Below are 26254 nucleotides of genomic sequence, written 5' to 3'. Positions count from 1 at the left end.
AGTAACTCCATTAGCGCATAGTTTCACTCCATTTTGAGCTACAGACTGATTCCTCCCCCTTTAATATGTTGCAGAAATAGTGAAAAAATGCATTTAGATATATTGGATAAAAAAAATAAAGACACACCAGATGTTATGGAGAAATAAATGCATAATTTATTGCAAATGGAGAAGCTGTCTGTGGACAGGGCTTTGGGGGGTGGGGGAGGGGGAAGATGGGATATGGGAATCATTCCTCAACTGACCAATAATGAGGCTTCATAGTTTACTTCTCAATACTAAGAAGCTATAAAACAGTAGGGGGAGGGATATAGGGAGAAAGCTGTTAACAAAACAACACGGGTTATATGCTGTATTGATGTTACAATAAGTCCTAATAGAGATTACACCATAGCAGAGAGTGGGGAAAGGGGTTCTGCATAGTTTAGTTTATTCAAGATTTGCTATACCACTTTGCCAGAAGTATCACAGCAGTATACAATAAAATTAACACCAATAAAAGGAAAAAAAGAAAAAATAACTCCAAAAATCAATGAGAGTGAGTTCCAATCAGCCCAAGACTAGTCAAAGGCAATTCAAAAACAGTGAGCCTTTAAATTTGCTTTAAACCTTTTCACATTTTTTACAGCTCTAAGGGTGAGAGATAGTTGATTACAAAGACAAGGGGCTGAATATTAAAAAAAACAAAAACCCCAACAACAAAGAAAAGAAACAAAAAAAACCCTAAAACAAAAGCAGAAGCCACAGTAGACACCCAGCAAGCCTTGGAGGGGTGTGGGATAACCATCCAAAAGTCGGCAAGGGAACGAAGAGATCTATTAGGAACATAAGGGGAAGCCAAGGCTGCAAGATAAATAGGAACATGTTCATAGTAGACCATGTGAGCAAGAAACAATATCTTAAAATCAATGACGTATTTAATTGGGAGCCAATGAAAATGAACAAAAGGAGAGAAACGATCTTTATGCTGAGCATTATCCAAAAGACGAACAGCAGTGTTCTATAGCATCTAAAGACATTTCTGAGACATGTTAGAAAGACCTGTGCATCCAATGTTGCAATAAGCCTAACCTAGACATAAATAAAACATGTACGTTGTCTTCCAAGAATCCTTTTAAAGTATGTATCTGACACAACATGAACATTTTTTTTTTTTTTAGTGACTGCAGGAATTTGTTGAGAAAGAAAAGCTGGTAGTCAATCACCACCCCCAAGTACTTAAAAGAGCCAATTGCAACCAAGGGGGTTCCTTAAAGGATAGGCACTAGAGTCGAACAGTATGACAGTCCTGTGATCCAGAAAGTAGAAATTTTAAATACATTCAAAGCGAGATGATTCTCTATTAACCAGCCTAGAGGACACTCAAGTAAAACGAACAGGAGGAAATTTTTTTTCACTCAATGAATAGTTAAGTTGTGGAACTTGTTGCCAGTGGATGTGGTATCAGAGGTTAGTGTATTTAGATTTAAAGAATGGTTTGGACAAGGTCCTGGAGGAAACGTTCACAGTCTGCTATTGAGATAGACATGGGGAAAGCCACTGCTAGTCCCTTGGGATCAGTAGCATGAATCTTGCTACTATTTGGGATTCTGTAAGGTAGTTGTGACCTGAATTGGCCATTGCTGGAAGCAGGATACTGAGCTAGATGAACCACTGGTCTGACCCAATATGGCTATTCTTATGCAACCTGTTCTAAACATTAGAGAAAGTTAATGCACACACACCAGCATCTCAGGTTAGGTGCCATTTTCTCCCGGCTTCAAAGGAGGTGTGCTCAGATTATGCAGTTCAAAAAAAAGTTAACATTACTTCAGGTATGTTTAAATGTTAAGGTGTATGAGGTTTATTTTTAAGCTGGAACTGAATATGACTATCTGCACTTTGTAGCTGAACCCCTGACGAAACTTAGCGAAACACAGTGACTGTGTCAGGTTTCACGAAAGAGGGAGTGACTGCATGACAAGAAAATTGGTGTTGAAGGAGTAAGTGCAAGGACGTTGGGAGCAAAAAGACAAGAAAAATTATATTCAGGCGATATTGTTCACCTGAACATGTGATGGCGGAAGTAATTTTAAGATGTAGCTGCCTCATCAGAAGGATTTTACAAGAAAGCTGCATGAACACATTGAATCACTGTCTATAAGTGACTTGTACTACAACAGGAGGACCATTGTTTTAAATCTTTGTGCACACAATACCCTATATAATAGGAGATAAGAGAAGCTACTTACTGTAATTGAAGATTTATGGAACGTATTACAGGACTTTAAAAGGAAAAATGGAAAATACTTACAAAGCTTGGATTGTGAAATTCTAGTGAGAGAGGGATTATTAGTAAATTATTTTATTGTTAGATTAGTGTGAATGTGAGGAGTGCATGGTTAGTATTGTGGTAAGGGAATTTTGTATATATTTCAGACATTGAAGAGAGATTTGGATAACTAAAGTTGGTATTAACAGTTACTAAATTCAGACATATTAGCTACTAGAGAAATGTATATACTCAGTAGATAAGTATACACCAGATAAGTATACACCAGATAATAGTAAAAATTTAAGAAAAGCACAAATTTAAAAAAAAAGTCTGAAAAGAAACATCAGCATAGTCCCAGGTAATTTTGCTAGCATAAATATCGCTCTTTCTTACAAACTGTCAAAAAAACAAGTTTAACTTCTTTCTAAATAAAAGATTTGAAGCCTGGGACCAAGATGACACCTGGAAGGTGTGTACTGTGCTGAGCTCTGACTGGTTCTCTGAGTTGCAGACTGCTGCTATGGGGAAATGAAAAGCTAAGCTCAAGACCAGTGGCGTAGCAGGGGGGGCTGCCACCCGGGGCGGGGCGGTTCGCCGTTGCACTGCCCCCCCCCCCCCGGGTGCAGCACGATGACACCCCCTCCCCCCTCCCGACCAGCTCCCGCACCCTACCTTTAAAAAGAATATTGGGAGGCGAGGCGCAGCACCTCGCGCCTGCACGTAAAAGAAATGTGGACCGTCGGGCCTTCTCTCGCTCTGTCTGTCCCGCCCTTGCGGAAATAGGAAGTTGCGTCAGTGGAGGGTGGGACAGATAGAGCGAGGGAAGAGCCGACGGTCCACATTTCTTTTACGTGCAGGGCAGGTGCGAGGCGCTGCGCCTTGCCTCCCGATATTCTTTTTAAAGGTAGGATGCGGGAGCTGGTCGGGGGGGGGGGTGTCGATTCGCCGAGGGGGGGGTAGCTGGCAGGAAGCACCACCCCCTGAGCTGACACCCGGGGCGGACCGCCCCTCCCGCCCCCCCCCCTTGCTACGCCACTGCTCAAGACTAAGACCTCTATGTCAAGGAAGCCTTCCTGGCTTCTGCAAGTGAAGCTCAAGTCTTGTGTTCAGCTGCATGGAGAGGACTGACTATGGGTGGTCCCAAAGGCTCCATGGGACACAGCCTGGAAGGGGCATTGATTAGTTCCTTATCTGGGCCTATATCTTCATAACCTGGAAGCGAATCGATTAATGGAGCTGGAGAGCATCCTGGACCAGGAGGTTCTGGAGAGAACTTATCTGAAGAGGGTGCTCCATAGATGGCTTCTTCGCCTTTCAGGGTAGGAGGTTATGGCGACAAGGTTTCCCCCCCCCCCCCCTCTTCTGTGTGAGAGGCAACAACTCCTCCTGGTATGCTTCGGGCATTGGGAGATAGACCTGTGGTCATAACTTTGGATACACTGTGAGTGATGCTTCTTTCTCTGGACAATGGATTCTATATATCGTAACTAGTGTTCCGTGCTTAAATCCAAGTGTATTCTATAACAATACTACTACTACTATTAAACATTTCTATAGCGCTACTAGACTTACGCAGCGCTGTACAAATTAACATGAAAAGACAGTCCCTGCTCAACAGAGCTTACAATCTAAATTGGACAGACGAATAGACAGTTAGGGGTGGGGAAATTGCAGTGGTAGGGGGGATAAGTGAGGGTGTTGACTAAGTGAGTCATGGTTAGGAGTCGAAAGCAGTAGCAAAGAGGTGGGCTTTAAGCCTAGACTTGAAGACAGCCAGAGACTGAGCCTGACGTACTGGCTCAGGGAGTCTATTCCAGGCATAGGGAGCAGCGAGATAGAAGGAACGGAGCCGGGAGTTAGCAGTGGGGGAGAAGGGGGACGACAGAAGACATTTACCCAGCGAACGGAGTTCACGGGGAGGAGTGTAGGGAGAGATGACAGTGGAAAGGTACTGAGGAGCTGCGGAGTGGATGCACTTGTAGGTCAAAAGGAGAAGTTTGAACCGTATGCGGAAGCGGATAGGGAGCCAGTGAAGCGACTTGAGGAGAGGGCTAACGTGAGTATAGCGACTCTGGCGGAATATAAGACGTGCAGCAGAGTTTTGGACAGATTGAAGAGGAGATAGATGGCTGAGCGGGAGACCAGCAAGAAGCAAATTGCAGTAGTCTAGGCGAGAGGTGATAAGGGTGTGGGTAAGGGTTTTGGTAGCGTCCTCGGAGAGGAAAGGGCGAATTTTGTTAACATTATAGAGAAAGAAATGACAGGTTTTGGCAATCTGCTGAATATGAGCAGAGAATGAGAGCGCGGAGTCAAAGATGACTCCAAGGTTGTGCGCAGGTGGGACAGGGAGGATGAGAGTGTTATCTACCGAAATAGAGAACGGGGGGAGAGGAGAGGCAGGTTTAGGGGGAAAGAGGAGAAGCTCGGTTTTGGTCATGTTTAGTTTCAGGTGGCGGCGAGACATCCAGGCAGCGATGTCAGACAGGCAGGCCGATACTTTGCTCTGGATCGATACTTTGCTCTGGATTTCAGCTGAGATATCTGGTGTGGAGAGGTAGATCTGGGTATCATCAGCGTAAAGGTGGGATTGAAAGCCATGGGATGAGATCAGAGCACCAAGGGAAGAGGTATAGATGGAGAAGAGGAGAGGTCCTAGGACAGATCCTTGGGGTACACCGACTGTTAGCGGGATAGATGTGGAGGAGGAACCACCAGAGTATACGCTAAGAGTACGTTGGGAGAGATTGGAAGAGAACCAGGAAAGAACAGGGCCCCGGAATCCAAGAGAGGATAATGTATCAAGGAGTAAGGTGTGAGCAACAGTATCAAAAGCAGCAGATAGGTCGAGGAGGATGAGAATAGAGTAGAGACCTTTAGATTTGGCCAGTAACAGGTCATTGGCGACTTTGGCAAGTGCCGTTTCAGTCGAGTGAAGAGAGCGAAAGCTAGATTGGAGCGGGTCAAGAATAGCTCGAGATGAAAGGAAGTCGAGGCAGCGGCAGTGAACAGCATGTTCAAGTATTTTGGAGAGGAAAGGGAGGAGAGAGATGGGCCGATAGCTAGAGGGGCAGGTAGGGTCCACTGAAGGTTTTTTAAGGAGCGGTGTGACTACAGCATGTTTGAAGGCATCAGGAACAATCGCAGTGGAAAGCGAAAGATTGAGGATATGACGGATAAAAGGGATGACAGTGGGGGAGATAGTGTTAAGTAGGTGAGTGGGAATGGGATCAGAGGGGCAGGTGGTACGTTTGGACGAGGAAAGAAGATGTGCAGTTTCCTCATCAGTGACATCAGAGAAGGTGGAAAAGGAGGGAGGGGCGTTCCAAAATTTACGTGTAGTTATAGAATATGGTCCAGTACATGTAAATTTACGCACAGGGATTTACACCACGTTTTTGTTGGTATAAATGGAGGCGTGGAATATCAATATATGCCACGCCTAAATCTAGGCGCCGCTTATAGAATATGTTTACTCGGAAATGTTTACCGTGCAGAATTTTTTTAAAGCGCAGTATAAAGAATCTGGCCCTTTATGTTCAGAATTTTCTGTTAAATATGAAGAGTTTGCTTGCAAATGACCAGTCAAGTGTAAGGCAATGGTTAAATGGGCTGCCAGAACTGAACAGATGAAAAATTAATTGAGTGAGATACAAATATATAAAACCCTGCATGTTAAGGAGCAAGATACTACACATAAAAGAATGGAATATTTGGAAAACCAGAATCGAAGGAACAATCTGAGGTTTGGAGTTGGTAAAGAGATATCTCAAATAGTACTGGGATTACTAGTGGATAATTTGCCTCCTATTGAATGTGCTGTAATTCCTAGAGGCGATTTTGAAGAAGTTAAGAGGCCAAAAAAGGGTTCAAGAGAACACAACGAATTTGAATGAATTGCTTGAGAGTTCTACGGATTCAGTTATGGGAAGATCCACTCTCCTGGTCATGTCTGTGTTTGAGCTGGACCACAATACTGTTTTATTTATTTGGATTTTGCTCACACCTTTTTTAGTAATAGCTCAAGGCGAGTTACATTCAGGTACACTGGATATTTCTCTGTCCCAGGAGGGCTCACAATCTAAATTTGTACCTGAGGCAATGGAGCGTTAAGTGACTTGCCCAAGATCACAAGGAGCAGCAGTGGGATTTAAACCGGCCATCTGTGGATTTCAAGACCAGTGCTCTAACCACTAGGCCACTCCTCCACTTTCAGAAATATTCAGCTGTTAATGGGATTGTCTATACATATTACCTGATTTGACTTGAATGACCCAGGCCAGAAAGCATGACTTCTTAGCTTTAAAAAAAAAAGTGTCTTGGCCCTTGGGGGGGGGGGGGTACATTTGTTTTCAAATTAATTTGTAGGCGTTTTATTTTGTAGAAGAGTAAAGTTTAGGAGCATCTATGAGTAACCCTTAACCAGATGCCATGGTATCTCCACTACTCCATCTTGAGAATTATTTTACTTCCTGTTTTTCTTTTGTATTTCCTTGGTCCTAAACTTTTTGTGGGTTAAAGTAATGCAAATTTAATTCCTTTCTTAAATCTGTATTCCTTGTGCTATTATGTTTTTACTAGTAAAAAAGGCCCGTTTCTGACACAAATGAAACGGGCGCTAGCAAGGTTTTCCTCGGAGTGTGTATGTTTGGGAGAGTGTATGTGAGAGTGGCTGTTTGAGAGTCAGAGTGAAAGTGTGAGTGTGTGAGAGAGAGAGAGTGAGTCTGGGTGTGAGTGTGTTTGTGAGAGTGTGTGTGTGAGAATGAGAGTGTGTGCAAGTGTGTATGTGAGACACAGTGTGAGAGAGAGTGTGTGTGGGTGGGCGAGAGAGAGAGTGTGTGTGAGACACAGATTCTCTGTGAGAGTGAGTGTATGAGACCAAGCGAGTGTGTGAGTGACTGTGTGGCACATAGAGAGTGAATGTGATACAGTGTGAGACAGAGTGTGTGGGTGAGAGAGAGAGTGTGTGTGAGACACAGATTCTCTGTGAGAGTTAGTGTATGAGACCAAGCGAGTGTGTGAGTGACTGTGTGGCACATAGAGAGTGAATGTGATACAGTGTGAGACAGAGTGTGTGAGAGTGAGAGTCAGAAAGATATTGTATATGAGAGAGAGAGAGTGTGAGCCCTGCCCTCCCAATCCATGCCCATCTGTCCCCTGCCCCCTCCATTCATCCTTTTCCAGCAATTCCCCTCTCTCCCTGAGCCCTGCCCTCCCAATCCATGCCCATCCATGCTCCTCTGTCACCTGTCCCCTCCATTCATCCCTATCCAGCAATTCCCCTCTCTCCCTGAGCCCTGCCCTGCAATCCATATCCATCCATGCCCATCTGTCCCCTCCATTCATCCCTATCCAGCAATTCCCCTCTCCCTGAGCCCTGCCCTCCCAATCCATGCTCCTCTGTCACCTGCCCCCTCCATTCATCCCTATCCAGCAATTCCCCTCTCCCTGAGCCCTGCCCTGAAATACATATCCATCCATGCCCATCTGTCCCCTCCATTCATCCCTATCCAGCAATTCCCCTCTCTCCCTGAGCCCTGCCCTCCCAATCCATACCCATCCATGCTCCTCTGTCCCCTGCCCCCTCCATTCATCCCTTTCCAGCAATTCTCCTCTCCCTGAGCCCTGCCCTCCCAATCCATGCCCATCCATGCTCCTCTGTCACCTGCCCGCTCCATTCATCCCTATCCAGCAATTCCCCTCTCTCCCTGAGCCCTGTCCTGCAATCCATATCCATCCATGCCCATCTGTTCCCTCCATTCATTCCTATCCAGCAATTCCCCTCTCTCCCTGAGCCCTGCCCTCCCAATCCATGCTCCTCTGTCCCCTGCCCCCTCCATTCATCTCTTTCCAGCAATTCCCCTTTCTCCCTGAGCCCTGCCCTCCCAATCCATGCCCATCCATGCTCCTCTGTCCCCTGCCGCCTCCATTCAACCTGTTCCAGCAAGTCCCCTCTCTCCCTTCCATGACCCCCCTCGCATCCATGCTCCTCTCTCTCCCATGTCCCAGCCTGGCCCGCCCTCTTCTCCCCCCCCTTTGCATCCATGCCCCCCCTTCGCATCCATGCTGTCGTTTCTCCCCTGCCTTCCCGCTCCCATTGTTCAACTTTACTGGCCACCCTCTTCTCTTCCCCCAACTTCCTTTTTTTTTTTTTTTCTTCTTTTTAAATTTTCCTCAGTGGCGGTTCCGGCAGCGCAGCGTCAGGGAAGGAGGCGGCGCTCCCGACGTCTAGCCTTCCCTTTGCTGTGTTCCGCCTTCTTCTGACATCATCCTTGACGTCAGAAGAAGGCGGAACACAGCAAAGGGAAGGATAGAGACGTCGGGAGCGCCGCCTCCTTCCCTGACGCTGCGCTGCCGGAATTGTTTGGTTTTTTTTTCCGCCCTCGACGTCATGACGTTTGACGCGAGGACAGGGCAGAGACGGCTGGCTGGCTTGAAGGCTTCACACCACGAATCCACGAACCCTTCAGCCTGGGAGTGACGTCAGATGGCTTCAGAACGTTGTCCTCAGAACGTTGAGGGTGCGTTTTATTATATTAGATATCATTCAATTGTTTTTTTGGGTGTTGTAAAGTTTAAAAATTTTGTTAAATTAAAACAAAACCACACAAAACACACATACAAAAAAGGAAGACAGTTTTGAGCTCAGCACCAACCTCTATTCTAAAACTGATGGGCAGCACTGGGTCCGGTAAAATTTATTTTCCTCTCTCATGAGAGCTTGGCTTGCAGAGCCTCCACTTAGCCCAGTACAAGAGGAGGGGCGCCAAGTTTTTTTTATAATTTTGTTTCTTTAATTTTTAACCTGCCACTACTTCATATTTCTGTAGTGCTATAAGGTTTACCTAGTACTGTGTATCTTCATCAATGACAGATGCCCCTGTTCTGAGGAGCTTAAAAGTCTGGGTATTGTGGCAGATATGATATGTATCATAAGAAGTAGGAACTACATCAGTGGTTATATTTATTGTAGTTGGTTTCTGTTTACTCCTGCTTCTCTATAAAATACAAAGCTATACTGAACTTCAGCCACTTCAGATCAAATCACTGCTTTAAATAATAGAATGCAACAGGAAAAGGAGGGGTTTAAAAAAACGTTAGGATAACTTCTTAAAAGAAAAGTCCATAAGCCATTCTTAAGATGGACTTGGGGAAAGCCCACTGTTTATTTCTAGGATAAGCAGCCTAAAATGTATTGTACTGTTTGGGGATCTTGTCAGGTATTTGTAACCTGATTGACCACTGTTGGAAACGGTATGCTGGGCTTGATAGACCTTCGGTCTGTCCCAGTATGGCAACGCTTATATTCTTATAATCATTCTTCCATTGGTGGTATAACAGCGTGAACCCCAAAACCTTCATTGTGTACCCTAGGAACTGCATCTCTGGCTCCCTTGCAGCCACCTTGAAAGGACTGACCCCTTGCTGAGAAGCTATTGTGCTGATACTCATTCAATCCAGACAATATCTCTTCAGTTAACAAAATAGCCTTTAGCCCCCTGGGACCAAGAAGAATGCTTAAGGCAGTCTTCCTGGAACTTAGAGACCTTTGAGTCATTCAAGCTGTTTATCAGCTTCTCTAAATACTCACCAAACAGCAGCTCACCTTCAAAAAGAAGCTTGCCCAACTTGAATTTAGAGGCTATGTTCACCAACCAACTACACAGTCACAAGAAACTCTTGTCAAAAACAATAGCCCTACAGTGTTGCCTGAAAATCAAATGAGATTATATACTACTACTACTATTTAGCATTTCTATAGCACTACAAAGCATACGCAGCGCTGCACAAACATAGAAGAAAGACAGTCCCTGCTCAAAGAGCTTACAATCTAATAGACAAAAATAAAGCAAGCAAATCAATTAATGTGTAGAGGAAAGAGGAGAGGAGGGTAGGTGGGGCGAGTGGTTACAAGTCAAAAGCAATGTTAAAGAGCATCTAGATTTAAAGATGGTCAAGGATGGGGCAAGACTTTTCAATAGATAAATCTACTTTCTTTCAACTTCATGTGCAACTTTTCCATCCTTGTTTGTCTAAAGAAGATCTTGTGATGGCGGTTCAACCATAACATCAAGAATTATTTTAAATTGGAGAATAAATTTTTTCACTCAACGCACAATTAAGCTCTGGAATCTGTTGCTGGATGATGTATTAAAAGCAGATAATATAGCTGGGTTTAAAAAAAGTTTGGACAAGTTCATAGAGGAAAAGTCTATAAACAGTTATTAAGTTAGATCTGGGGAAATCTACTGCTTATCCCTTGATGTAATGAGCAAGGTCTTACTAATCTACAACTGTGCAGTTCCAGAAACCTTTGCTGAAAACTTCAAGAATATCTTGAGACAACTGCTCTAGCAAAAGCAAGCTCAAGTGATATAACCCCTACTGACTGTTGCCTAAAGAGACAAGGCCACCACTTCAAAAATGCCTAAAATTGCTTATCCTGGGGATAAAGGCTGCAGCACCTTCCAAAGGAACTTTGGTAACCAGAAACTAGCACATTAAATTTAGGAACGTGCATGTAGCTCTTTAAGTCTGGAAACGACTGTTATAGACCTGGCAACATTGAGGTCAAAATGGATGATGTCCCATTCTGTTGTCACCACATACTTGACTGTCTTATATAATAGGGATGTCTTAGCCAGCTTTCTGATACTGTCTAAACGTTCCTCGGACATCTTGAGGGTTGAAAGTACTTTAACAACTATGGAACGCAACTCTGCTCTATGAAAAACTCAGGCAATTGTAGCATCTTCTCTAGGAGGCATGTTCTCCAATTCTGGCCACTCCTCCTGGTGGTCCCCTTGGTCTATAATCTCAGGGTCCAAATCCTCGTCTGACCCTGGAGACTCATCCTGGACTTCTATTGGACTAAGCCTTGGTCTGATGGCCCCAGAGAGCCCTGCCACTGAATCTGGGACTGCTACTTAAGTGGCTGGCAAACCTTCCACTGACTAGGTCTTTATGAGACAAAATAACTTGTGCATCAAAAGCACAAACTCCAGTCAAAGACTGACCTGCCACAGTGTCAAAATTGTGATCACCGGGTACAAACGTCCCTTCCACAGCTTCAATCTTGCTCACTATGGGAGACCCTTAATCACCACCTCAATCCTGCAAACAACTGCGGTGGTCGGCAACCGCATCTAACCCTAACACACCTTGACTCTACAAGACAATAGGACCATCTATTTTACTGCCCTGCTTCTTGGAATAATTTACCACTATGTATTTGTAGTATTAATTCTATCAAAGAATTCAAGCAAACTATAAAAACATGGTTATTTGAGAATGCTTTTGATCTATAAGAGGTTGGGAAAAGGTAGCACTCTCTCGCTACTGCTGTTTAATCTTTGAAGCTTTTTTTTGGAACTAAATGTTTTAAATATTTTTTTATTTGGTTGTTGATTGGTGCCTATCATTCTGGTATGAATGCTTTCTCTGTCCTGTAACTATTGTAGTTCTTTTTCCTGTTTCTTCCACAAATTTTAATTTATGATTGTACACCACCCTGTTCTGCGTGTCTGTATGGGTGTGGTATAGAAAGTCTGAATAAACTGTAAACTGTAACTGGCGGCGGAAAGAGCAAGATGCAACATACTGAGCACGCTCTCCCTGCATAGCCATGTTGTACTGTACCCAACAAGTTACAGCAGACCTGACAGAAATATTTTTAATTATTTATTTTTATTTGTATCCCACATTTTCCCACCTATTTGCGGGCTCAGTGTGGCTTACAATACGTTGTAAATGATGGAAGTACAATTAGTTGCAGTACAATTATGGGTTACATTGTGATGAGTTATATAAGACACAGTAAATTCAGGATATCATTAGGGGATAGAACAGTGGGATATAACAGTGGTGAGTTGAGAGGGGGACAAAACAGTATCGAGGGAACATGGAGGTCTGACAATTTTATCTGTGAGTAGGGTTAAAGAGTGGTGAGAGCGCGGGAGAAGAGATTACAGAGAGTGTATTGGTGCGTGTCTATTAGATTGTATGGGCTTCATGTGTTTTGATCCTTGCCGAAGATTTTCTCAAAGAGATAAGTCTTTAGTAGTTTGCGGAAGTCGGTCAGTTCGTAGATCGTTTTCAGGTTGCGTGGTAGTGTATTCCAGAATTGTGTGCTCATGTATGCGAAAGTCGATCCGTGCAGTACTTTGTATTTTATGCCTTTGCACTTAGGGTAATGGAGATTGAGGAAGTTCGGGACGATCTTTTACCCTTTCTGGGTGGCAGGTCTATTAAGTCGGACATGTATGCAGGGGCTTCACCGTGAATGATTTTGAGGCATATTTTCAAAGCACTTTGGGAGGCTAAGTTCCATATGTTTCTATGGAACTTTGGGAGGCTAAGTGCTTTGAAAATAAGCCTCTTTGTGGACTAAGGTGCATACTTTAAAAGTGATGCGTTCCTTGAGTGGTAGCCAGTGTAGTTTCTCCCGTATGGGTTTTGCACTTTCGTATTTTGGTTTTCCGAAGATGAGTCTGGCTGCTGTATTCTGGGCTGTTTGAAGTTTCCTCAGTATTTGTTCTTTGCATCCTGCGTATAATGAGTTGCAATAGTCCAGGTGACTGAGTACGAGTGATTGCACTAGACTGCGGAAGACAGATCTTGGAAAGAATGGTCTAATTCTTTTCAGTTTCCACATGGAGCAGAACACTTTAACCCTATCCACAGATAAATACAAGACTCTTGATCTCTTCTCATATCCCTTTGCGCTGGCAGCAGACCATTGTGGCCGCTATAGTTGACTAAGAGCATCAGCAGGCTGCGATACCCCTTTTACTTCTTTTCTCTTTGAAAGTTGCCCCTGATTAAACATTCAAGTTCCCCTCTCAGGAACTGGAGAGAGCAGATGGAGAGGGGAGCTGATACACAAACACCCGAAGTTTCTGTTAAGAAAAACACCATGGTGTGGGGGGTGGGAGGACCCAGACCTCTGGGTTTTTACACCCCAAGGCTCCTCAAAGGCCAAGCTGAACTGAGCCTGTCTCACCAGTTCTGTTTCATTTTTTCCTTTTAGTCTGGTTAGGCCTATAGACCTTAACCTCCAGGTTGCACAAGATGCTCCTCCACTTGCTAGAGACTGAGAAATACAGACTGTCTACTGGCTGCTGAAGATACTCATACAGTGACCTCGCTAACTTAGAAGCTGTCAGTCTCCACCTGCTGACAGAAAAGCATAACCCACACTGGATTGGTCTGGAGAGATGCTAAGGAATCTCATCCAAAGGTAGTCGATGTAGAATGAACAAAAAAAGGTATAGGTCTTTGCTTTCTTTACCCTTTAAAACCCACCTTGGCTGTAGTTTTCTGCAATAGTTGTAAGTGTTCTAACAATATTTTGGGTAGCCTAAGGTAAAGGAGATTACAATCAATCTAAGAAGAAACCACAGCTTGGACAACTTTCTTAAAGTCAATGTCATTTAGAAAAAAACACAAATCAGTCTAAGCACCCATAGCAACATAGTAGATGACGGCAGAAAAAGACCTGCATGGTCCATCCAGTCTGCCCAATAAGATGAACTCGTGTGTATACCTTACCTTGATTTGTACCTGTCTTTTTCAGGGCACAGACCGTATAAGTCTGCCCAGCACTATCCCCTCCTCCCAACCACCAGCCCCGCCTCCCACCACCGGCTCTGGCACAGACCGTATAAGTCTGCCCAGCACTATTCCCCTCCTCCCCACCAGATCTGGCACAGACCGTATAAGTCTGCCCACCACTATCTTCGCCTCCCAACCACCAACCCCTCTTCCCCCCACCAGCTCCGCTACCCAATTTCAGCTAAGCTTCTGAGGATCCATTCCTTCTGCACAGGATTCCTTTATGTATATCCCACGCATGTCTGAATTCCGTTACCGTTTTCCTCTCCACCACCTCCCGCGGGAGGGCATTCCAAGCATCCACCACTCTCTCTGTGAAAAAATACTTCCTGACATCTTTTTTGAGTCTGCCCCCCCTTCAATCTTATTTCATGTTCTCTCGTTCTACCGCCTTCCCATCTCCAGAAAAGATTTGTTTGCGGATTAATACCTTTCAAATATTTGAACGTCTGTATCATATCACTCCTGTTCCTCCTTTCCTCCAGGGTATACATGTTCAGGTCAGCAAGTCTCTCCTCATACGTCTTGGAATGCAAATCCCATACCATTCTCGTAGCTTTTCTTTGCACCGCTTCAATTTTTTTTACATCCTTAGCAAGGTACGGCCTCCAAAACTGAACACAATACTCCAGGTGGGGCCTCACCAACGACTTATACAGGGGCAACAACACTTCCTTTCTTCTGCTGGTCACACCTCTCTCTATACAACCTAGCAACTTTCTCGCTAAGGCCACCGCATTGTCACACTGTTTCGTCGCCTTCAGATCCTCGGATACTATCACCCCAAGATCCCTCTCCCCTCAGTACATATCAGATTCTCACCGCCTAACACATAAGTCTCTCGTGGGTTTCTACTCCCTAGGTGCATCACTTTGCATTTCTTCGCATTGAATTTTAACTGCCAAACCTTAGACCATTCTTCTAGCTTCCGCAGATCTTTTTTCATGTTTTCCACTCCCGGGTGTCCACTCTGTTACAAATCTTAGTATCATCCGCAAATAGGCAAACTTTACCTTCTAACCTTTCGGCAATGTCACTCACAAATATATTGAACAGAATCTGCCCCAGCACCGATCTCTGAGGCACTCCACTACTCACCTTTCCCTCCTCCGAGCGAACTCCATTTACCACCACCCTCTGTCGTCTGTCCGTCAACCAGCTCCTAATCCAGTTCACCACTTCGGGACCTACCTTCAGCCCATCGAGTTTATTTAAAGAGCCTCCTGTGGGGCACCATGTCAAAAGCTTTGCTAAAATCTATGTAGATTACGTCTATAGCATGTCGATGATTCAATTCTGCAGTTACCCAATCAAAGAATTCAATGAGATTCGTTTGGCACGATTTCCCTCTGGTAAAACCATGTTGTCTCAGATCTTGCAACTTAATGGTTTCCAGAAAATTCACTATCCTTTCCTTCAGCGTCGCTTCCATTACTTTCCCAATAACCGAGGTGAGGCTTACTGGCCTGTAGTTTCCAGCTTCTTCCCTATCACCACTTTTGTGAAGAGGGACCACATCCGCCGTTCTCCAATCCCTCGGAACCTCTCCCGTCTCCAAGGATTTATTAAACAATTCTTTAAGAGGACCCGCCAGAGCCTCTCTGAGCTCCCTCAATATCCTGGGGTGGATCCCGTCCGGTTCCATGGCTTTGTCCACCTTTAGCTTTCCAAGTTGTTCATACACAGTCTCTTCTGTGAACGGTGCTACATCCACTCCATTCTCAAATGTACTTTTGCCAGTCCCTCGTGGTCCTTCTCCAGGATTTTCTTCAGTGAAAACAGAAGAAAAGTATCCATTTAGCAAATTGGCTTTTTCTTCATCATTATCTACATCATTATCTTCCTTTTTCTCTTGCTTTTATTTACTCTCCTTACATAAAGGTCTGTGGCCCTATTTATTACTTCTTTCAGCCTGGATCACTGTCCTTCCACTTCTCGTACATCCTCCCAGCCCATCAGCTCCTTCCTCAGGTATTCCCCCGTTTTACTAAAGTCAGCACGCTTGAAATCCAGGACTTTGAGTTTAGAGTGGCCGCCCTCCACTTCAGCCGTCATATCAAACCAAACTGTTTGATGGTCACTGCTTCCCAGGTGTACACCCACTCGGACATTTGACACACTATCCCCATTTGTGAGCACCAGATCCAGCGTCGCTCCCTCCCTCGTGGGTTCCGTCACCACTTGTCTGAGCAGAGCACTTTGGAAAGCATCCACGATCTCTCTACTTCTTTCCGATTTCGCAGACGGAACCTTCCAATCTACATCCTGCAGATTGAAATCTCCCAGCAACAGCACCTCTCTCTTCTTTCCCAACTTTTGAATATCTGCAATCAGGTCTTTATCTAATTTCTCTAATTGTGTCAGAGGTCTGTAAACAACACGTGGACAGAGGTTCTATCATCTCTCTTTAAGGTGATCCATATCGCTTCTTCCTTTCCCCAGGTCCCATAGGCATCAAAAGATTTCCAAAAAACTTTTGAAACTTGTTCTTCCAAGAATAAGGTAGAATCTATAATAACTGCTGAGCTTTTAATTTTTGCTTGCAATTTAATACTCATTTCACCCAAATCAAAGTTCTCTTGTGAAGAAGAAATCATATGTCTACCAAAACCCATAGCATAGAGGATTTTTCAGGACTTTTTCAAGATTTTCTTTCTATCCAATTTGATAACTGGAAAAACACCACAGTCATGGTATCTACCACTATAATAATAAAGTGAAAGTTAACTGCTCAAGAAAGGAAAAAACAGGATAAAACAAAATAAAAATTCCTCTATTACACTGTACAACAATCTGGGACCTAATAAAGTGATACCATATATGGTAAGACCTACCACAACCTGAAGAACTCTTCATCTGGACACTGCTTCAACTGAAAACTATTTGTCAATTCTACTATGTTTTGTTAAGCAGCAAAGCTGCTGCTCAACACATCTGAAGCTTGATCACTTTCTACGAAGATTGTACATATTAATCTCTTAAAATGAGCTTTAATAAAAAGAAAGAACTTGCTTATTTTTGTCCTTTTCAAGCCTGCTTTAATATAACTTCTAATCCACTGTGAAATATCTGCTTTTGAATCTAGTTGTCCTCTACAGTTAATTCAAAAAAGTACAAACAGTTCTGATCTTTTAAAATCTTCTTTTCAGTGTTCCAGTAATAAATCTTTAAAGCTCTTAACATCTAACAATCAAGCCATGCTTGTCTTCAAATTCTTAGAAAAATAAAGTTGGTAAGATGATATCTAAGATAAGGAACTGATATTTGAAGAAAAAAAAACTTGGGGGGAAACAGGTCTTAATACAATTTTATCTTGAAAGAACTACACAAAACCAGAAAAGACAAATACTTTTAACTCATACTTCTAGTTTAACAAAAAAAAAAATACACAACTTTAATGATATCCCATTTTTGAACCTCCGAGTTAAACTAATAAAGCCTTTAGTAAAAAAACTGAATACCTATAGTATAGCTTAGATACATAAGTACATAAGTAATGCCACACTGGGAAAAGACCAAGGGTCCATCGAGCCCAACATCCTGTCCACGACAGGCCAAGGGCACCTGGCAAGCTTCCCAAATGTACAAACGTTCTATACATGTTATTCCCGGAATTGTGGATTTTTCCTGTCCATTTAGTAGCGGTTTATGGACTTGTCCTTTAGGAAACCGTCTAACCCCTTTTTAAACTCTGCCAAGCTAACCGCCTTCACCACGTTCTCCGGCAACGAATTCAAGAGTTTAATTACGCGTTGGGTGAAGAAACATTTTCTCTGATTTGTTTTAAATTTACTACACTGTAGTTTCATCGCATGCCCCTAGTCCTAGAATTTTTGGAAAGCGTGAACAGACAATTTATATCCACCTGTTTCACTCCACTCATTATTTTATATACCTCTATCATGTCTCCCCTCAGCCGTCTCTTCTCCAAGCTGAAAAGCCCTAGCCTCCTTAGTCTTTCTTCATAGGGAAGTCGTCCCATCCCCGTTATCATTTTAGTCGCCCTTCGCTGCACCTTTTCCAATTTCAGTATATCTTTCTTGAGATGCAGCGACCAGAATTGAACACAATACTCAAGGTGCGGTCGCACTATGGAGCGATATAACGGCATTATAACATCCTCACAACTGTTTTCCATACCTTTCCTAATAATACCCAACATTCTATTCGCTTTCCGAGCCGCAGCAGCACACTGAGCAGAAGGTTTCAGTGTATTATCGACGACGACACCCAGATCCCTTTCTTGGTCCGTAACACCTAACATGGAACCTTGCATGACGTAGCTATAATTCGGGTTCTTTTTTCCCACATGCATCACCTTGCACTTGCTCACATTAAACGTCATCTGCCATTCAGCCACCCAGTCTCCCAGTCTCGTAAGGTCCTCTTGTAATTTTTCACAATCCTGTCGCGATTTAACAACTTTGAATAACTTTGTGTCATCAGCAAATTTAATTACCTCGCTAGTTACTCCCATCTCTAAATCATTTATAAATATATTAAAAAGCAGCGGTCCTAGCACAGACCCCTGAGGAACCTCACTAACTACCCTTCTCCATTGTGAATACTGACCATTTAACCCCACTCTCTGTTTCCTATCCTTCAACCAGTTTTTAATCCACAATAGGACTTTTCCTCCTATCCCATGACCCTCCAATTTCCTCTGTAGCCTTTCATGAGGTACCTTGTCAAACGCCTTTTGAAAATCCAGATACACAGCTCCCCTTTGTCCACATGTTTGTTTACTCCTTCAAAGAATTGAAGTAAATTGGTCAGGCAAGATTTCCCCACACAAAAGCCGTGCTGACTCGGTCTCAGTAATCCATGTCCTCGGATACAATTCTTCTAATATATAAACCCAAGATTAAGATAAACCTAATCTTCTGTGATGTGGTGTTAGGTTGAAATAGCCAATGTTGTATAAGAAAGTGTAACTAGTTACAGTACTTAAGTAAAGGTTTTGTCACTTTTACTTGTAAAGAAGTAAAAGAAAGAAACATTTTGTTACTTTTACTGAAGTAATAATTTTGCCAATTTTTTACTACTTTTACTCAGTTACATCTGATGCTTACAGTTAAAAGTAAAAAGTAGAAGAGGACGCAAGATGTAAAAGATGATTCCTCATTTAACCAAATGAAACAGCAAAACCAGGAACAGGATTTTGCTACTGCAAACCTTGTCATGCAAACAGTAGATTATCTCATCTTAAATTTTGCTATTAAGTGAATATAGCCTATAAGAACAGTGGAGTTGCCTGTTTTTGTTGAACTGGCTGCTGCTGAAGCTTTCAGCAATTCTTGGTGAACAGACATATGTCTCTATCACAACAGACTGCTAGTCACCCTGACCGTACACTGGATTGATAATCATTAGAGCGGAAGTCTGCTTGTCTGGCCTTAAGACTGATGGGTTCCCACATATTTGACGTTCTTGAAGATATTCAAACAGTTTGCATCAGATGAAAAATTGTTAGAACAATGATTCCAGTTTGTGAAAGCCTTCTTTGTAACTGGACATCATGACGATGATTATAGGCACTTACAGTGGGGGAAATAAGTATTTGATCCCTTGCTGATTTTGTAAGTTTGCCCACTGACAAAGACATGAGCAGCCCATAATTGAAGGGTAGGTTATTGGTAACAGTGAGAGATAGCACATCACAAATTAAATCCGGAAAATCACATTGTGGAAAGTATATGAATTTATTTGCATTCTGCAGAGGGAAATAAGTATTTGATCCCTCTGGCAAACAAGACCTAATACTTGGTGGCAAAACCCTTGTTGGCAAGCACAGCGGTCAGACGTCTTCTGTAGTTGATGATGAGGTTTGCACACATGTCAGGAGGAATTTTGGTCCACTCCTCTTTGCAGATCATCTCTAAATCATTAAGAGTTCTGGGCTGTCGCTTGGCAACTCGCAGCTTCAGCTCCCTCCATAAGTTTTCAATGGGCTTAAGGTCTGGTGACTGGCTAGGCCACTCCATGACCCTAATGTGCTTCTTCCTGAGCCACTCCTTTGTTGCCTTGGCTGTATGTTTTGGGTCATTGTCGTGCTGGAAGACCCAGCCACGACCCATTTTTAAGGCCCTGGCGGAGGGAAGGAGGTTGTCACTCAGAATTGTACGGTACATGGCCCCATCCATTCTCCCATTGATGCGGTGAAGTAGTCCTGTGCCCTTAGCAGAGAAACACCCCCAAAACATAACATTTCCACCTCCATGCTTGACAGTGGGGACGGTGTTCTTTGGGTCATAGGCAGCATTTCTCTTCCTCCAAACACGGCGAGTTGAGTTCATGCCAAAGAGCTCAATTTTTGTCTCATCTGACCACAGCACCTTCTCCCAATCACTCTCGGCATCATCCAGGTGTTCACTGGCAAACTTCAGACGGGCCGTCACATGTGCCTTCCGGAGCAGGGGGACCTTGCGGGCACTGCAGGATTGCAATCCGTTATGTCGTAATGTGTTACCAATGGTTTTCGTGGTGACAGTGGTCCCAGCTGCCTTGAGATCATTGACAAGTTCCCCCCTTGTAGTTGTAGGCTGATTTCTAACCTTCCTCATGATCAAGGATACCCCACGAGGTGAGATTTTGCGTGGAGCCCCAGATCTTTGTCGATTGACAGTCATTTTGTACTTCTTCCATTTTCTTACTATGGCACCAACAGTTGTCTCCTTCTCGCCCAGCGTCTTACTGATGGTTTTGTAGCCCATTCCAGCCTTGTGCAGGTGTATGATCTTGTCCCTGACATCCTTAGACAGCTCCTTGCTCTTGGCCATTTTGTAGAGGTTAGAGTCTGACTGATTCACTGAGTCTGTGGACAGGTGTCTTTCATACAGGTGACCATTGCCGACAGCTGTCTGTCATGCAGGTAACGAGTTGATTTGGAGCATCTACCTGGTCTGTAGGGGCCAGATCTCTTACTGGTTGGTGGGGGATCAAATACTTATTTCCCTCTGCAGAATGCAAATAAATTCATATACTTTCCACAATGTGATTTTCCGGATTTAATTTGTGATGTGCTATCTCTCACTGTTACCAATAACCTACCCTTCAATTATGGGCTGCTCATGTCTTTGTCAGTGGGCAAACTTACAAAATCAGCAAGGGATCAAATACTTATTTCCCCCACTGTATCAAGCACTCATCAATCGTGGTCTAGAACAAATTAAATGTTGATTTCAGTGTCTCTATTTTCAAGGGTTGAACATAAGGAAATAGGCCCAATGGAGGTTTCAAACCACACATTGATTTGGGTGGATCCAGAGCTACGTACCCAATCTAAGAGTAAGTAGCTGGAAATTCCTATCATATTTGGAGGATCCGAACTTTCGGAGTTTCTTAGTCCAGAAGTGGGTGTTTTATACTGAAATGAACAATTTACCCCAATGTTCCCCCACTGTTCTGGGAAGCCTCGAAGGCTGTGCTTTGTGGAGACATAATTAATTATATGTGCACCCGTAACAAGAGGCTTACTCAAGGACTTCTCCACTTAGAGCGGCAATACCCGTTGGCAAAAAAAGTGCATATAAAGACCAACCCTGATGGCCACACTGGCAGCATTAAATTCTCTTATCCATGAGTGTGCACAGAAATCGTTTTTTCATTGTCGGTTTTCTTATTATTGCTATGGTAACAAAGCAAGTAGACTTCTTGCGCATATTGTGACAGCTTGGTCACCCACCACGTTTGTCCCTTTGCTGGTTGGGCCCGATGGGTCACTGGTTCACCGGCCTCCGGATATCCTCAAGATTGTTTTAAAATTATTTTTCTAGGATGTACTCTGCGGATCTCCAGTTTGTGGGCCCGTCCCTCAGTGATTACTTGGAGGACTCGGGTCTTCCGAGATTCACCACTGGCATGCAATCTCAATTGAATGCACCTTTGTGGGCTTGGGAAGTCCAACAGGCTATTAAATCTCTCTCTACCCAAAAATTGCCTGGAGTAGATGGCTTCTCCTCAGAATATTACAAGATTCTTGCCCCACAGATATGTGCCCTCCGCACACTTTATTACGATGCAGTAATCGGGCAAGGAACATTTCCTCTTTGGGCTAATGAAGCCCTTATTACTCTTATCTCCAAACCGGGTAGGGCGCCTCATCACCCTGCATCCAATCGGCCTATACCCCTTTTGAATGTGAATGTCAAATTATGAGCTCAAATCTTGGCAGATCATCTGTTTTCTTTAATCACTCACTTAGTAAGGAACCACCAGGTGGAGTTCAGAATGCGAGGAGGGTACTGTTGGCAGTAGTGCAGTCAGGCCTCTAGGGTGCTGCTCTTATTGGTTAGTTTTGATGCTAAAAAAGCATTTAACTATATGAATTGGGTCTATTTCTTTCCTATACTGACATATATGGGTGTTACAGGGTGGTTTCTACAAGCACTAATGACATTATATACTTCCCCTCAAGTAGCCATTGTAGTGAATGGAATGTGCTCATCATTCTTTACGAGAAAAGTTTGCCCCATTTCACCTTTACTGTTTTTACTATATTTAGAACCTCTTCTTCGATCCACTCTTAGAGACTCAGAGGTATTAGGTATTAATCTTCCCCATCTTTCAATTAATGTTCTGGCATTTGCAGATGACCTTTTGCTTATGCTGGACAACACACAACTTTCTTTACCTCACTTATTAGGGACTATTCAGGAGTTTGGATATTATTTGGGTTTCCATCTTAATTTGCAAAAGTCAATGGCGCTGCCGATTCAGTCATCTATACGGACTAATTGGGAGTGGGTGTTTCCTCTACAATGGGCAGATGGTCATTTGAAGTATTTTGCTATCTTTATTACATCTAATTTGACTCATTTGTGTATGGTTAATCTTGTCCCTCTTTGGGTTTCCACGAAATCGATGCTTCGGATGTGGCAAGACTTGCCCTCTCTTCAATGGGCCGAGTGTATAATATGATTCTTGTCCCTAAGTGGACATATAAATTGCAAGTTCTTCCTCTATTCTTACTTCAGTAGGAAGAACGAACTTTGCATAAAATGGTCATCAAATTTCTGTGGCAGGGCCATTGTCCCCGACTCCCGATGTCTCAGACCTATTTGCCTCATCCCCAGGGTGGCCTGGGGGTTCTAAATGTCAAGCTTTTCTATGTCGCTAGTTGTTCAAGACAACTCACAGATTGGTTTAGTGGCACTACTTTTTTCTCGTGTACGGCCATGGAACAGTCTTCTGGAGCCACATCATTTTAGTTTTTAGCTTTAAGCATCGCCGGCAGTGAAGACCCCATCTGCTTTTGCCCCGTCTTAGTTCTGCTCAGCCCAACATGGTGATGGCTGAGTAAATTCTTCCACTTGAACCCAGCTGTATCCCCATTTTTACCACTGTCAGGTAATTTAGCTTTTCCAGTGTGGGAGGGGGGGGGGGGGAAGAGGGGTGGAGGCTCTTCCCCATCTTTTCTCTGGTGGAGGACATTGAGACACCACTAACTCTTCCATGTAGTGGAGGAGGATGGTACACCTCGCCCCTTTGCTGACCTGCGGGCTGATCATGGACTCCTTCTCACTAACAAATTTGCATATATACAACTTAAACACTACATCACAACTCTCCCATGGGCTTCCCTATCAATTGCGGTGTGGGAACACTTGTGGAGACCCTCTGTTTGGATGCTCAGTTGGCAGTACCTCTCAAGTATTACCATGGTCACCTTCAGGAGAATCTGCCAAGTTTTGATTATGGGTTGTTTCAGTTCTTCCTACCATCTTGAACAAGTTTGCACCTCGTGACATTTTCAATGCTGACAAAAACGGTCTCTACTGGCGAGCGATTCCTGATGGAACACTTGCATTCAAACATGCCGAAACTACTGGAGGTAAAACGTCGAAGGACCGACTGACGATCCTCCTTTGCTGCAATATGGATGGGAGTGAAGTTGGAAGCACTCATCATTGGAAAGAGCAAGCAGCCCTATTGCTTCAAGAAAGTTAAGCGACTTCCTGTGTCATATGAGGCTAACACAAATTCATGGATGACTGGGGAAATTTGGAAGCAGTGGCTAAAGAAGTTAGACACTAGAATGCGGGCACAAAGGCGTCAGACTTTGTTGCTTTGTGATAATTGTGCTGCACACAGGGATGATGTCACGCTGTCTAACGTCAAGGTGGTCCTCCTGCCACCAAACACTACCTCTCTGATCCAACCTATGGATCAGGGCATAATAGCCAATTTCAAACATTATTGGGCTCTTGTGCTACGTCGTCAGATGAACGTTATGGATGACCAGACTGGCAAGGATAAACGTGCTGTTGAACTTGCTCGTAATCTATCACTGTTGGATTCCCTACATATGCAGAAAAAAGCCTGGAATCGTGTTACACAGGCAACCATTGTGAACTGCTACAAGTGGGCAAATTAGAGATGTGGAGAGGGACGAAACAGATGCGGCTGTTGCAAATGTGTCAGATGAACAGGTTATTGACATCCCAGCCACTGTTACTAAAGAGGAGTTTCATTGCTACGTAGCTGTTGATTACGATCTACAAACAGCTGACGACAGCACTGATGTGGAGATATGCGCCTACACGCAGGCAACAACAGCTGATGATGAAACAGAGGATGAAATGAGCAGCGAGGCACATGCTGACGAAATTCAACAACCTCCACCTGTCACTTTTGCAAGAGTGCTGGAGAGTCTCAACACCGTGCGGGCCTATCTGGAGGCCACTGGATGTCAGTGCTCTGACAGTTTTTACCATCTGGCAGACGTAGTCTATGGAACTCACAGACCCATTAGTGTACAGAGGACTAACTGATTACTTCATGTAAGCCTAATGTCAGTTAACAGAGACTGTATACTGTACTTATAATAAGAAACAGTACCGTACATATGTTTATCATATGTCAAGCTTCTTTGGGTCACAACGGTTAAGTGCACGCTCCGGTTAACTGCATGCATTTCTTTGGTCCCAGACCCTTGCACTTAAACGGACTGCACTGTATTTATTTACTTACCACTTTTTTTTTTTAAGGAATTCACTCAAGGCTGTGTACAGCAAGAATAAGTCAAACATAACCAATAGATAATTAATTTGCTAGCTTGAGCCTTCCCAACTTTTTCCCCTCCCTTCCAGCCTTTCCCTCCATTCCTTCCTTTTACAGCTTTGACGCTTCTCCTAGTTCTCCTCCAGCCCCTGCTCCTGTCTAGTTGCCACTGATTTTCTAGCTGCAGGCCACCACTGCTCCACCCAGCAGCTAATACTTTTTCCAGCTTTGGGACACTGATGCTGTTCCCAGGGCCACCAAGAGGGGGGCAGGGGAGCAAATTTCCTCAGGACTGGTCTTCCAACGGGGACCCGGCACCGGGGTCTCTATCCCTCTACTGCTCCCAAGCCGCCGGCGCCACAGTCCCCAATCTCCACCTGCCTACCCTCAGCTCCCTCGACAGCCCCCATCTGTCTGCCACCGGACTCCCTGCATTAAAAAAAAAAAAAAATCTCTAAATCAGCAGCACAGCGCCAGAAAGCACCTCACATCTGTGTCAAAGCAGCAGATCACGTCGGGCCTTCCCTCTCTGTGTCCCGCCCTCGTCTGATTTAACTTCGTATTTCCGCAAGGGCGGGGCACAGTGAGGAAAGGCCCGAGGCGATCTGCCACTTTGACACAGACGCAATACTTACTGGCGCTGTGCAGCCAATTTAGAGATTTTTTTTTTTAATGCAGGGAGCCCAGTGGCAGACAGAAGGGGGCTGTCAAGAGAGCTGGGGGTAGGCAGGAGAGGAAGACAACAGCAGTAGCGATGGGGGGGGGGGGGCACCTTGCCCCGGGCTCGGCTCAGTCTCTCGGAGGCCCTAGCTGTTCCCTGCCCTGGCAGCTGACACTTACTAGCCTAGGCTCACTTTTTAGCCAGCAACCAAATTTCTCCAGCTCTGCCCCAGTTTGCCACTCCTGCTGATTAATTTTTTGGCCCAGGGCTTCTGCTACTCCTTTTACACCTTAAGTATGTGCCAGGAACAAACTAAGATGCCCAAGTTTTTCTAGTTCTGATCCAACAGTTTCTGAATAGAACAGTACAAAAACTGAAAGTAAAATTTCTTTAAAATGAAGGCTCAGGCTCAAATCTAGCATATTAAAGAAATTAATTTCTCTTTTCTTTGCAAACACAATCACATTTCTCATTGATAAACACTGACTAATTCCACTGATGCCAAGGGTAGGACATCAACTCAATCTAAGACCATATGTTTCTTATAAGTCTTAGTGCTTGAGACTGCTGATATATACTTTGCCACAATACCTTATCTACATGGAAAATTAAATCCAGCTCACAGACATTTTCAAAACACTTGTCTAATGTTTCCACAAATACCTGCAGAAGAGAGACAGTAAGAAAAAACAACACATAAATGTTAGTGTTTAAAGGTTTTACTAACA

The 26254-nt window shown here is 43.9% G+C and overlaps 1 protein-coding gene across 2 annotated transcripts in view; it reads right to left on the bottom strand.

Annotated features, from left to right (window-relative positions):
• Window positions 1-26254, bottom strand: part of AP3S1 (adaptor related protein complex 3 subunit sigma 1) — a 188856-nt gene that overhangs the window by 50069 nt on the left and 112533 nt on the right. The window contains exon 4 of one of the 2 annotated variants that reach the window (XM_030193507.1): window positions 26118-26189. The exons of the other annotated variant lie outside the window; for it this stretch is intronic. Within the exon in view, the coding sequence (XP_030049367.1) occupies window positions 26118-26189 (72 nt within the window). The remainder of the gene's footprint in view (window positions 1-26117; window positions 26190-26254) is intronic. 2 annotated transcript variants of the gene reach the window in all.

Source organism: Microcaecilia unicolor, chromosome 2, assembly GCF_901765095.1.
Source record: "Microcaecilia unicolor chromosome 2, aMicUni1.1, whole genome shotgun sequence".
Taxonomy (NCBI): domain Eukaryota; kingdom Metazoa; phylum Chordata; class Amphibia; order Gymnophiona; family Siphonopidae; genus Microcaecilia; species Microcaecilia unicolor.
The sequence above is the reverse complement of the archived record's forward strand: the minus strand, read 5'-3'. Positions and strand labels throughout refer to the sequence as shown.